At 40.1% G+C, this 15,124-nt stretch overlaps 1 protein-coding gene across 2 annotated transcripts in view; it reads left to right on the forward strand.

The window, feature by feature from the left end:
- The window catches only part of LOC124615475 (venom dipeptidyl peptidase 4-like), a 193,087-nt gene that overhangs the window by 163,008 nt on the left and 14,955 nt on the right, over positions 1 to 15,124 (forward strand). For both annotated transcript variants that reach the window (XM_047143395.1, XM_047143396.1), the window contains exons 14-16: positions 3,565 to 3,759; positions 7,438 to 7,598; positions 12,335 to 12,543. In XM_047143395.1, coding sequence (XP_046999351.1) covers positions 3,565 to 3,759; positions 7,438 to 7,598; positions 12,335 to 12,543 — 565 coding nt within the window. The remainder of the gene's footprint in view (positions 1 to 3,564; positions 3,760 to 7,437; positions 7,599 to 12,334; positions 12,544 to 15,124) is intronic.

The following is a 15,124-nucleotide window of genomic DNA, read 5'->3' on the forward strand; positions in this document are numbered from 1 at the left end:
AATGGATCTGAAAATGCACATTTCCCGAGATAAATACTTGTTTATAGGAAGGGCTGCACAATGCTTGGTTGGGGATGTTAGCACAGTCATTGCATTGGTGCTCCATCAAATGTGTTGGCAGGGTATTATGATCTCTTGCTCACAATATTCTACCTACCATTAGGTGGTCTGCAACCAGCTGTGTGGTTTGAGTCATTTTGTAGGTTATTTTAATTTTTGTCATGTTTGTTGCCTTATTGTACAGTACTGTCAATGCCGGGTTTGTATCATGGTGTTTTACCTTCTTCCAAGCACAGATTCACCTATGTGTTTACTGTTATTGCACTGTTTGTACATAAAAATGGTGGAGTACATTTACATTTTCTCTCTTCCACCACTTGTCAGCAGGGGAAGCCTACTATTCAACAAGTGAAATGGCAGATATTATATTCTGTGGTTTAACAAATGGACATAGCCAGCAAGCCCATGCCCCCTACACTGAAAAATATCTAAAGCACAAAGTGCCCTCTGATAAGCTGTTTGGCAGACTTTACCAGTGTCTGAGGGACACAGGTACCCTTGCACCTGGGAAGACTGACAGTGGAAGACCCTGCACAGTCCACAGGACTGACATGGAGGAGCGTGTTCTGCATTCAGTGGAAGAAACCCCTGGCACCAGTGAGCAATGGCCAGCAGCAGCCGGAGACACATTTTACTCTCTTATCGGGGGGTGGGGGTACTTCATGAACAACTTGTGTACCAGTATTATCTACAGTGCATTCAGGGCCTAAGGCCACAGGATCATCATGGAGACAGCAGTTCTGACAATGGTTGTTGCAGAAGTATGTCACAGATTCACTGTTCACGTCCAAGATTTTATTTACTGGTGAGGCAGGGTTCACAGGAGATGCTGTTGTGAATTTCCATTACCAGCACATATGGACAGATTTAAATCCCAAGCAATTCAGGAAAGAGGGCATCAGCACCAGTTCTTAATCAACATATGAGCAGGCACACTTGGCAATAGATTAATAGGGCCATACATGCTACCACAAAGGTTAACTGGCACACATTATCTCGACTTTCTCATTAATGTTTTGCCTACCTTGCTGGAAGCTATGCCATTTCAGCAACAAATACAAATGTGGTTCATGCAAGATGGTGCATCAGCAAATTTTTGTCACAATGTGCACTAACATCTGATGCAGACATTTCAGGACCACTGGACTGGTCAGGGAGGTTCCACACCTTGGCCTGATCATTCCCCAGACCTCAGTTCCCTAAACTTTTGGTTATTGGAACACTTCAAGGAATTGGTCTACACCATACCAATTCAGGATACGCAGACATACAGGGTCACGTGCATGCCAGCAAGTACAACAACAACCAGATATACTTCAAAGGGTGCATCATTCCTTATTCTGGAGGGCAGAGAATTGCATTGTCATGAATGGACACCATGTTGAACACTTCCCATAAACACATGTTTATTACAGACAGTATGCATTTCTGGGCCCATGTTCATTGGACTTATTTCAGAAAGTACGCATTTCCAGATCCATGTTTATTGGATTTATTTTTCTTTTTTCTATGAGTACTACCACCTCTAAAAGTATTTGTCACTTTTTTAAACACCCCATATACATATACATACATACAGTTTTCTCAATGTGTTTGAGAATTACGGCAATGCTTGTCATAGTCCTTTGTTTGTGTTCATTGGCTTTTTGTTATATTTCCCATATCTAAAATAATTTCAGTGTTTCTGTATAGACTCTTACTATTATTTAAGTGTCCACCTGCCTAGCTGGGTGGTACCATGCTTGTCTCCCATGCAAGTGGGCACGGGTTCGATTCCTGGTCGGGTTGTAAATTTTCTCCGATCAGGGACTGGGTGTTGTGCTGTCCTCATCACCATTTCATCCTCATCACCAGCATTCAAGTGGTCCAATGTGGTGTCGAATGAAATAAGACTTGCACTTGGCGGTCAAACTTCCATGAATAGGGGCCTCCCGGCCAACGATGCCATACGCTCATTTCCATTATTTATGAGATGAGATGGATAACCTCATTCAGCAATGATATTCAATAGCATTTCTCTATTCACATTATCAAATGGTTTCTTAAAAGCCACAAAAGTAAGTTGGGTTCTCTGTTGAACACTCATCTCTTTTTTATAACTTGTTGCACAGTGAAAACATTGTCATTAGTTGATCATCCTTTTCTAAAACTTGATAGTTCTTCAGATATCAGCTTTCCCGTGATACTTTTGTCTCATATTCAGGATTTTGGCATATAACATGTAGGCTTAATGCAGGAGGCTTATACCTCAACAGTTACTAAATTTATTTTTATCACCCCTTTTAAAGATAGTTATTACTTTGGCTCTCAGTCAGTCTTTTGATACCTTCTTATACCTCAAACATTGATTAAATATGTGAAGAAGTCTTTGATGTAGAAATAATCACCATATTTCCACAGTTCCATATGAATATCATCTAAATCACTGGCTTTCCTGTTTTTTTGCAGCACTTAGAGCTTCCATTAGTTCTCTCCAATATCATCCACACCTTATGTGTCAATCACTTCAGGTAATGTCTGAATTAAAGTATCATCATACCACAACCTTTTATAATGAATTCCGTATCCATTCTCTCCTATATTAACACACACATGGTCATTTTCTTGTCTTTTCATTGATTTCATCACTTTATAAGCAACAGTCAGTCTACTCTGCAGAGCTGATAAAGCATTCCTATGATTCTAAATGCACTTTCTGAGTTATGTATTTTGCATTATCTCTCTTCTATTTATATTTTCCATTAGTGCAATTATTCATGTATGTCTTGAAAGCTTCTTATTTTCTTTAATTGCTGTTTACATCTCTGCCATCCAAATCTTTTCTCCTCTGTGTTTCCTGTATTTTCCTTTCTTTCCCAGAACCTCATTAGTTATGCTCAACACAGCTGCTTTTAAGTTTTTCCATTTTTGTTCTTAGTCTTCTACCACTTCTAAATTTGCTAATGTTTTTGTCATCCACTTTTGTTAGAAATCTCTTATGCTACTATTTTCCAAAAGAAAAACTTTAAGAACTTGTTCTCCCTTTTGATCCCTAACCAGTTTTCTCTATTTTGCATAGATGTGGATTACTGATGCCAATAAGAAGTGATCTGGTCCAGTATCCACTCCTTGATAAACTCTAGTCTCTCTAACCTGTCCAGCAAACCCGTCATTTCTTCTTCTTATTATTATTTCTTATAGGCCAACTAAGGACAATGACATTCAACTATTGTGTTTGGAGTGGGCTTTGTTATTTGCCCAGTATATATCGTCAACACTTAGTTATTTCAGTATTGGTAATCAATTAGTTTGCATTTATTTATCCTTGATATTTAATGTGGATATTTTTTTACTTTGTAATTATAATGAAACAAATTTACAAGCTAAAAACTAATAACTGATCCCGCTTGTCATTTATGATGATGGAGCATGATGATCCGTAGCAAATGTTCAGTTCTCTATAATACACAAATAAGTATGTACTGTGTAAGCATGAGTTTTATTTTTCTCTCTTTACCTTCGTAGAGATGGAGCTCCAGGAAGCTCAATGGTCACAAATAAATTTTCTGTTGACTGGGACACATATCTGTCTGGCAACAGAAGCTATATCATAGCCTACATTGATGGTCGAGGATCTGGAAATAAAGGAAGTGATATGCTGTATGAAATTTATAAGAACCTTGGAAATAAGGAAGTAATTGATCAGATATATGTGGTAAGGTAAATAAATGTTTATAATTTATCTTTCTTGCTTCAAAAATAATATATCTTAAAATTTTGAACTTCTGTAGATATAATTTCTTCTAGCATGATCTGATTTTGTTCCACAAAATATTTTGCATAGTTATTCTACAAGAATGTACCATCTATTTCAACAAAAGTTTTGCACACTGTTGCAAAGTAATTAATATTTTAAGTGAATAGGGATCCAATGTCTGACTGACAATCTACATTTTGGTTATCTTGGGTTTCCAAACAAGAAGAGAATAGAAGCTTTTGAACTATGGTGCTTTAGAAGAATGTCAAAGATCAGATGGGAAGACTGATTAACTGAGGGGGTACTGAATCAAAAAGAGGACAAAAAGAAACTGATGGCACAGCTTAAGAAGAGATGGGTTGACAGGGCACATCTTGAGGAACTGTCAATTTGTTAATGGACGGAAGTGTGTGGGGGTAAAAATTGTAAAGGGACACTAATGCTTGAATACATTAAGCAGGTTCAAATAAATGTAAGATGCATTAGTTATGCAGAGAGGAAGAGGCTCACACAAGAATAGCAGAAAGAGCTGCATCAAACCAGTCTTTGGACTGAAGGCCACAACAACAACAACAACAACAACAACAACAACAGGGTTTCCATTTTATCAATACACATTTCCACAAATGTGGTTTCTTTTCCAGACATGACAATCACATATTCTGTGAACAAAAAAATCTATCTTTGGTGCAAAATGAAGCTGTTCTTCAAATTATCAACTTACTTCTCAAAGAGTTTAACAGCTTAATGAACAATGAATACCTTTTCTAAAGAAATCTTTGTCAGTTTCAGTTGGAGCACTCTTTCTACTCTATTGAGCTGGTTTTGCATGACAACCTAACAAAGACAGGACAGTTTTTTTATGGGAAGAAAAGGTGTTGGTATGGCTCTCTTCCAAAAATGGGATGGATGAGGACACAATAACTTCTTTATTAGTCCATTCTACTTAGCTCCACCATGTAACAGTAAAAAGTGGCTGCAGACAGGCATGAGAATGAACACAAAGAAGTCTTTAATTAATCCATCCAAATTCATACATTCATTCAAATGCATTTCTGCCTTCATGCAATCTTCTGGCATTGTAGCAGCAGGTGTAGCAATGGCTAGAGGCACAGGGATGCAAGCTCGTTATAGAGCGGTATGGTGACTTGGTGTGCTGACTCGATAGCAACAGTGCAGACACCAGGTGTGGCTCTGCTATGACACAACACAATGCACCCAGCAGCATCTTCTGTCTTCTACTCTGTGGTAGGCAGCAGCATCGCAGCGATGGCATTGTCTAGAGACAAAGTCTGAACAGACAGCTGTAAAGCAGGGGTGCATGGCTGGTGGCTGGCTGATCTGAGCAAACAGGTAGAGATCCATGGATCATGGTCAAACAGCCAGTAGAGTTTCAATGAAGGCTCCAGGGCTGCATCAATACACTCCTAGCCACAACTGACACATGACATGCACCATGTGCTGATTATGACATACTCAGGTGGACCAGGATTTAAGGGCCTCTACTCAGCACGGACTTTGCAGAAGAGTGGAGTTTGTGTGTCACTGGAGAAAATTCGGGAACAGGGTCAGTGACTGGCATCCATTTCCTGTCAGGTGTTATAGCAAGAATAAACATGATTTATGGAACATAGTACTTTACAGATCCAACGTTAGATACAATGAAGTATAGGTTGCGTGTAGCACTGAAAACATTGAATGGAAAACAGCAATACAGATTACAGAATAGGCTAAGCACTCATATGTGATCACTTGAATAATACTGCTTCTTTGGCAGCTCACCAGAGAATGCCATGGGGTTGACCCAGGTGGCCTCTATAAATGGGCCTGTGAACTGTATGGACATGCGATCTCTGAAATTGAGCATGTTATGAGTGAAGGTACAGCATCAGGTATTGGTGTGTCAAACTGCAAAACCTTCCTGGAGGCTGATCAATGTCCAAGGCCATCAGCAAGTGGAAATGTGATGAAGGAAACAAGCACACAGTGAGGGTGTACTTCTATCAGCAGGACGTTGGCCATGGCTGCTGACCTTCCAAATTCGATACTTGCACTGGCTGTGGGTTAAGCTGTTACACAACTCATTGCCTCTCTCTCTTTTTTTTTTTTTTTTTTTTTAAATCTGCCCTCATATTTTGCTGAAATGCAGATGCTGGTTTATTTACAATTATTTACACTTCACATTTCCTCCTCTGCTCATTGTCTCACTTTGTTATTTGTCCTGTTGACTGTTATGAATAATACTGCACAATGATAAATACCCTACATATATCCACATTGCTGTTGCATGTAATGAAACTGCTCAGACTGTTAAGAAACCGTGTGGGCAGCATAGCTGGACTGACAAGGCCCATGGCATATAAAAAAGCATGCCTTATTGTGAATAAAATTAAGGTACCATAGTTTAACTGTCTGTTAACAGACCTTTTGGTGAGATTCAAGATTGTATTATGTAACATAAACTGCAGAAAGCAACTGCAAGCTCAGCTCTTATTATCTAATATTTTGCTTCACATTACAGGTTACTATAAAGCATTATATGTTTAACATGTCTGCATTTAGCTGTCTTATTTATGTTCCTTGTTTCTTACTACATTAAAAGGTGCACAGCTTTTTCACATTTTTAAGAACTTCAAACACTTTTGAGTATCAAAAAGCAAGTTCAGCAGAAACCTCTCCATGGTTGAAACTTTCTCCAGTACATAAAGTCAAATGAGTTTAGTATGATCTGGCTCTGCTTACAGATTAGTCCACATGTTTTATTATTTCTACGGAACATGTTGACAACTGATCATACAAAACTACTTCAAAAACATGGTTCATGTAATGTAATGTAATGAAACTATTCTCACCTAAGTCACATTAAATCAAGTTATATCTTTTATGCTGTTTTAGTAATTATCAAGGCTGGTGCTGTTATCATATAAACTGTGTTCTTAATCTCAAGTAGTCTGAAACTTCTTGGCAGGATAAAACTGATTGCTGGATGGGACTTGAACCTGGTACATTTGTCTCTCACAGAAGTGCTCTGCCAACTGATCATCCAAGCACTGCTCATGACCCATTGCCTATCTAGTGCGACTAGTGCCCCTGGAAGAAAGTGTTAGTCCTGTTAGGTATGCATGACAACACACAGAAATTTTGAAAGGTAGAATATGAGATGCTGGTGGAAGTAAAGTTGTGAAAGGAGGTCATGAATAGTGCTTGGAGAGCTCAGTCAGTAGTGTTGAAAGCCAAAGGTCCCAGGTATGAGTTCAGTCTAGCACACAATTTTAACCTTCCAGGAAGCTTCAAATCAGTGCACATACCAATGCAGGGTAAAAATTCATCAGGAAATGAGGAGCATGCTTAAAACACCTGAAGACATGCTAATTTACATTTTCTCTGGATCCCTAAATAATTATTGATGAATACTTGGACACAGAAGGAAAAATTGAGTGCAAAATTACTAGTTCCTCTATTCGCTCACAACAAAATTGTGTAATTTTTTAATGTGAATATGGCATTTTAGGTTATGCAGAATTAATGCACTCACACTAATAGATTTTGTTGTATCTTTACACTTCCCCATTATTGTTTAAAGTAATTTCACATGAAATAACTAAAAACATATACTGATATACAATATTTTTCCATTACAGATACCTACAAAGTCAATATAAATTCATTGACAGAAGAAGAATTGCTATATGGGGACAAAACTATGGAGGATATGTTACTGCAATGGCATTAATGAAGGATCATCAAAATATTTTTAAGTGTGGAATATCTGTGGCTCCTATCACAGATTGGATGCACTATGGTAAGTATTCACATTACTGAAGATCAAGATGAAGTACAATCTGTTAAGTCATATGCAAAAAAGCGTGTTACTGAGTGAGTTGGTGCAGTGGTTAGCATACTGGACTCATATTCAGGAGGATGATGATTCAAACCCACATCCAGCCATCCAGATTCAGGTTTTTCATGGTTTCCCTAAATCACTCCATACAAATGCTGGAATAGTTCCTTTGAAACGGCATCACTGGTTTCCTTCTCCATCCTTGAGACAGTCAAAACTAGTGGTCCTTCTCTAATTATCTTGATACTGAAGGGACATTAAATTCAATGTTCCAATCTTCCTTCTAAAAAGCACATTCTGGAGACCTTGAAATATTTAATGACAACATGATTCTTTTAGGAGTTCTCACTCAAATTCAGTCAGAATTTCTGTAATGCTGTTATACAAACCAAATAAATCATCAAATATTGTGCAGTTCTTATTAAACTTTCTCAGTGTGTCGAAACTGAAATAGGATGCAATGTGACAATATTAGAGAAGGAAAGTTACTACTCACCATACAGCAGAGATGCTGAGTTGCGATAGGCACAACAAAAAGATTCACACAATTATAGCTCTCGGCCATGGATACCAGACACATGAACTAATTCAAAAATGTTACATACGAGGATCTAGGAAGCTGCTTCCTTTATAATGTATCATAATGACCAATCTCCAGTGTACCTTATTGTAAACTGAACTCTGGCCTTTATCCTTCTCACTATAAGATTCGAACGACCATTCTGCACGTCACTCTGATGGCTGCATCATAATATTCACACATCATCACTGATTCTAGTTACTAGTGACTGATACTTAAACACATTATTTACTATTTTCTTGTAATTAAAGAGGGTTGCAAGTTAATGAGCTACTGATTAATGTGCAGATCCTCTGGAAGTCACAAATTCTCTAGAGAGACTGCATTTCTATAAATGAGAGTAAACAATCTTAGAAAGTGGCGGCATTATCAAAAATGTCATTTAGGTGTATTGTAAAAGGCAGCAGTCTTCTTAGGCGTCTTTAAGTAACACTTTTGCTTCTAATGACAAATCTCTGCTCAAAATAATATGTTGTTGTTGTGGTCTTCAGTCCTGAGACTGGTTTGATGCAGCTCTCCATGCTACTCTATCCTGTGCAAGCTTTTTCATCTCCCAGTACCTACTGCAACCTACATCCTTCTGAATCTGCTTAGTGTATTCATCTCTTGGTCTCCCTCTACAATTTTTACCCTCCACACTGCCCTCCAATACTAAATTGGTGATCCCTTGATGCCTCAGAACATGTTCTACCAACCGATCCCTTCTTCTGGTCAAGTTGTGCCACAAACTTCTCTTCTCCCCAATCCTATTCAATACTTCCTCATTAGTTATGTGATCTACCCATCTAATCTTCAGCATTCTTCTGTAGCACCACATTTCGAAAGCTTCTATTCTCTTCTTGTCCAAACTATTTATCGTCCATGTTTCACTTCCATACATGGCTACACTCCATACGAATACTTTCAGAAATGACTTCCTGACACTTAAATCAATACTGGATGTTAACAAATTTCTCTTCTTCAGAAACGCTTTCCTTGCCATTGCCAGCCTACATTTTATATCCTCTCTACTTCGACCATCATCAGTTATTTTGCTCCCCAAATAGCAAAACTCCTTTACTACTTTAAGTGCCTCATTTCCTAATCTAATTCCCTCAGCATCACCCGACTTAATTAGACTACATTCCATTATCCTTGTTTTGCTTTTATTGATGTTCATCTTATATCCTCCTTTCAAGACACTGTCCATTCCATTCAACTGCTCTTCCAAGTCCTTTGCTGTCTCTGACAGAATTACAATGTCCAAAATAATATACCAGGTTCTTAAATTTTTTCATGTTGCATGAAATTGAATTTTAATTGACAAAACACAGTCAAATTCATACAATTGAGTGATTCAGATGGTTTGTACATGGTCCCTTGGTTTCAGGTCTCTGCAGACAGAGTAGCCGTTTAAGATTAAGGAAAGTACAAGGGTCACTCCAAAAGAAATGCACACTATTTTTGTAAAAATACAGTTTTCATTCTGCATGTGCGAAAGTTTTACAGTGTGTAAATACATCCTTCCCACTTGTTTTCAAACTTAGTTCAACCTGTTCCCGTGAGTGGCGCCATCACAGCATGTCTTCAAGATGGCTGCTACACTTGACATTCATCAGAAGCAACATGCTGTCATAGAATTCCTGTGCTGTGAAAATGAGACAGTGGGAAACATCCACAAGAGGTTGAAAAAGGTGTATGGAGATGCTACTGTCGATCACAGTACAGTTAGTCGGTGGGCAAGCAGGTTACGTGATTGAAAGCAGGCACGGCAATATTGAGGATTGTCCTCGCAGCGGCAGGCCTCATACTGCACACACTCCAGACAGGGTGTAGAGAGTTAACGAATTGGTGACTGCTGATAGATGCATCACAGTGAACGAACTGTCATGCTATGTTGGGATGGGGGAAGGAATGTGTGCAGAATACTGAAAGTGTTGGTGTTAAAAAAGGTTTGTGCCAGGTGGGTTCCCAGGACGTTGACAGTGGCTCACAAAGAAACAAGAAAAACGGTATGCAGTGAACTTTTGGAACAGTACAAGAATGGTGGAGATGAATTTGTTGGAAGAATTGTGACAGGTGATGAAACATGGCTCCATCATTTTTCACCAAAGACGAAGAGGCAATCAATGGAGTGGCATCATGCAAATTCACCCAAGAAAAAAAAAATTCAAAACCACATCTTCTGCTGGAAAAGTTACGGCTAAGGTGTTTTCGATTCCGAAGGACTCTTGCTTGTGGACATCATGCAAAGTGGAACCCCCATAAATTCTGATGCATGTGAGACGACATTGAAGAAACTTCAAGCTCTACTGAGTCGTGTTCGACCACTTTGGCAAAAGCAGGATGTTTTGCTGTTGCACGACAATTCACGGCCACATGTCAGTCAAAAAACCGTGGAAGCAATCACAAAACTCAGATGGACAACACTGAAACACCTGCCTTACAGTCCTGACCTGGCTCCATGTGACTATCAACACTTTGGGAAACTGAAAGACTCTCTTTGTTGAACAAGGTTTGAAGATGATGACTCCCTTGTCCACGTTGCCAAACAGTGGCTCCAACAAGTTGGTCTAGAATTTTACCGTGCAGGTATAGAGGCGCTGGTTCCAAGATGGCGTAAGGCAGTTGAGAGGGAAGGAAATTATGTGGAGAAATGAAAATATCGTTCCTAAAGGATGTATCTACATACTCTAAAACTTTCAAACATGTAGAATGAAAGATGGATTTTAAAAAATAAATAGTGTGCATTTCTTTTGGAGTGACCCTGGTATATTCAGTCATAAAATGTATTCTACAACTCAGTTACAAAATAATGCCCAGACAATGTGTCTGTCATTCTGCACATCAATCCTATTATTCATCTCAAAAATAGAAATTATTTACAGTCTCTTAGTCTCATAAGTTACTTTCATAGCGAACAGTGTGGGATAAATAGCATAGAGGAGGCACTGAGTATCAGACAGGCAACAGGCACAAATGAGGGTCCTTTTGTGTGTGTGTGTGTGTGTGTGTTACACACATATTTGTGTGTGTGTGTGGGGGGGGGGGGGGGGCGGGGTTTCTAATGAAGGACTTAGTTTGATAGCTAATAACATCAAGCAATCTTCTTTCAATGTTCTTGTTTGCCACTCAGTACATACCCTATGTGCGAATAGCAATCTGCCTCAATTCCTATTGCAGTAATCCATCCCAGCTTTTCCACTGCTTGTGATGATAGCAAGTACAAGTGGAGCCGTTCTGCTCCATAGTGGGAACAAAATTCAGAAAAGTAGTAGTCAGTACTGGTCTAAGGTGAGGGAGGCACACAGATAAGACAAGGTAGTTATCTGAACAGGTGCACAGTCTGCAATCCAATGAATGCAGTTGCGAGGAGGAAGAGAAAGATGGATATACATAACTGTATGGTATAAAATACTTCACTGTAGGATTCTCAGCAATGTTTGTGCAATTTTTGCATTCTACTCATTTAAGTATTCTGACTTAAACAGAGGAACTAACAAAAGTAATTGAACAAATAAGAGTCCAAGCATTCAACAGCAGTTTATCATGTATCTGTGTTACAAGGATAAAGTGTTTTAAGCTTACTCATATATTCCAGTTATAGTATAAGTTATTTGCCCTAGTCCATTGCTTCTTTTTTCTTTTCCTACAACTGTTAATCTTTCATCTCTGCCTGATATGGTTTCTTTCTTTTTTTAAGTATATTTATAGATTTACTCATTCATTCTTGTTTTTGTACTTGACCTGTGGCTTATTTGTATCTATATTCTGCCTTTCAGTTGTCTTCATATAGCACTTTATCCGCCACCATGAAATCCTATTTTCAGTTATGAGAAACTATATTTGCTATTTTATAGGGTTTATATCTCTGGTTTTTCTCTTGTGTTATGGTTCTGAGTGATGTGTCATTTACTCTAGTATATTTACATTATTTTTTCTTTCTTCTGTTGCCTACTTTGGCTTGCAGTTCATTATGTTGTCTAAATTTCTTTTGGATGTTTAAAAACACACATTTCTCTGACATGCATTGATTTAATTAACTAGTGAAATGCAGTTCCCAAGATTACAAAATGACAAAAACTTTTTTTTTAGATTAATTAAAAAATCTTACTAAACAACAGGAATTCATTTTCAGATTCCATATATACTGAACGTTTTATGGGACATCCAAAGAACGAAGAAGTGAGTCATTATGTAGACTCTGGTTTAGCCAACAAAGTTGAGAATTTGCGGTACAAAAGATTTTTGTTAATTCATGGAACATTAAATGATGTTGTGCATTATGAACAATCCATGATGTTGCTCAGAGCTCTGCAGCAGAATGACATACAATTCCAACAGCAAGTGAGTTGTACATGTTAAGCATACATACAGCTATTGCATTACATTGGTAACACCACAGGTGTGGTGAGCATGCACATCATTATCTGTTTTAAAGATATGAAAATTATTATTGACAAATGAAACAGTCTTTAGAATGTATACGCATAATTTATGTAATATTCCCAGTTCTTGGAAGATTGGCTTGGTAGGTGTATATGGTGGCAATCTTGTCATGAATTAGACAATTCATTTTTTGATTGACAAATATTTTCTTGTGTTTAGAGCCACAGAATGGGATGCCAAGAGGGATGAATGAGATAACTAAAGCAATGTACGCATTTTCAATAGTAGTCATGTTACATCTTTGACTGAGAACTCTAAACGCATAGCACAAGTCACTCATTTTGCACAGATTTATCTCTTTGAATATTACATTACAGTGTGTTGTCCATCCACAGCCCAATAAATGTAGTCTCACTGACCTGTTTAGTAACTTTCCTGTCTATGACCATGACAAATCATCTGTGATGTTTACTAAAATATATTTTTTGAATGGTGTACGAGTGTCTCTAAGAGTTCAAGAAAATAAAGAAATTTACAACTTTTATGCAAACTTTCTTTTACAGCAATTGTGCGAAGATAAAACAAGAAATTAGAATTACATATTAATACCTTCAGCAGTTGACAGTCGTTGATATGTATCTATGGGGACAGGTGAAAATGTGTGCCACGACCAGGACTCGAACCCGGGATCTCTTGCTTACATGGCAGACGCTCTATCCACCTGAGCCACCGAGGGCACAGAGGATAGTGCGACCGCAGGGACTACCTTGCGCACGTTTCCCACGAGACCCACATTCTCACCTTATAGATCCACACACTACATTCATAATGTCCCTACCCAGCACACTCATTACTCATGAAGACATTCTTACCAAGTCCCGTAAGAGTTCGGTTAATATGTGTGCATCTGCACAGAAGAGGAAGGAATGTCATGGCCGGTATTTCCAGAAATATATACTTATATGGATTTGGTGTCTGTTCTTTTGGATATGTCTGAAAGAACAGACACCATATCCATATAAGTATATACACTCCTGGAAATGGAAAAAAGAACACATTGACACCGGTGTGTCAGACCCACCATACTTGCTCCGGACACTGCGAGAGGGCTGTACAAGCAATGATCACACGCACGGCACAGCGGACACACCAGGAACCGCGGTGTTGGCCGTCGAATGGCGCTAGCTGCGCAGCATTTGTGCACCGCCGCCGTCAGTGTCAGCCAGTTTGCCGTGGCATACGGAGCTCCATCGCAGTCTTTAACACTGGTAGCATGCCGCGACAGCGTGGACGTGAACCGTATGTGCAGTTGACGGACTTTGAGCGAGGGCGTATAGTGGGCATGCGGGAGGCCGGGTGGACGTACCACCGAATTGCTCAACACGTGGGGTGTGGGGTCTCCACAGTACATCGATGTTGTCGCCAGTGGTCGGCGGAAGGTGCACGTGCCCGTCGACCTGGGACCGGACCGCAGCGACGCACGGATGCTCGCCAAGACCGTAGGATCCTACGCAGTGCCGTAGGGGACCGCACCGCCACTTCCCAGCAAATTAGGGACACTGTTGCTCCTGGGGTATCGGCGAGGACCATTCGCAACCGTCTCCATGAAGCTGGGCTACGGTCCCGCACACCGTTAGGCCGTCTTCCGCTCACACCCCAACATCGTGCAGACCGCCTCCAGTGGTGTCGCGACAGGCATGAATGGAGGGACGAATGGAGACGTGTCGTCTTCAGCGATGAGAATCGTTTCTGCCTTGGTGCCAATGATGGTCGTATGCGTGTTTGGCGCTGTGCAGGTGAGCGCCACAATCAGGACTGCATACGACTGAGGCACACAGGGCCAACACCCGGCATCATGGTGTGGGGAGCGATCTCCTACACTGGCCGTACACCACTGGTGATCGTCAAGGGGACACTGAATAGTGCACGGTACATCCAAACCGTCATCGAACCCATCGTTCTACCATTCCTAGACCGGCAAGGGAACTTGCTGTTCCAACAGGACAATGCACGTCCGCATGTATCCCGTGCCACCCAACGTACTCTAGAAGGTGTAAGTCAACTACCCTGGCCAGCAAGATCTCCGGATCTGTCCCCCATTGAGCATGTTTGGGACCGGATGAAGCGTCGTCTCACGCGGTCTGCACGTCCAGCACGAACGCTGGTCCAACTGAGGTGCCAGGTGGAAATGGCATGGCAAGCCGTTCCACAGGACTACATCCAGCATCTCTACGATCGTCTCCATGGGAGAATAGCAGCCTGCATTGCTGCGAAAGGTGGATATACACTGTACTAGTGCCGACATTGTGCATGCTCTGTTGCCTGTGTCTATGTGCCTGTGGTTCTGTCAGTGTGATCATGTGATGTATCTGACCCCAGGAATGTGTCAATAAAGTTTCCCCTTCCTGGGACAATGAATTCACGGTGTTCTTATTTCAATTTCCAGGAGTGTAGTTCTGCCAATACCGGCCATGATCTTCCTTCCTCTTCTGTGTGGATGCACACACATTACCCAAACTCTTACGGGACTTGGTAAGAA

The sequence above is a fragment of the Schistocerca americana genome, chromosome 5 (genome assembly GCF_021461395.2).
Source record: "Schistocerca americana isolate TAMUIC-IGC-003095 chromosome 5, iqSchAmer2.1, whole genome shotgun sequence".
NCBI classification, from domain to species: Eukaryota; Metazoa; Arthropoda; class Insecta; order Orthoptera; family Acrididae; genus Schistocerca; species Schistocerca americana.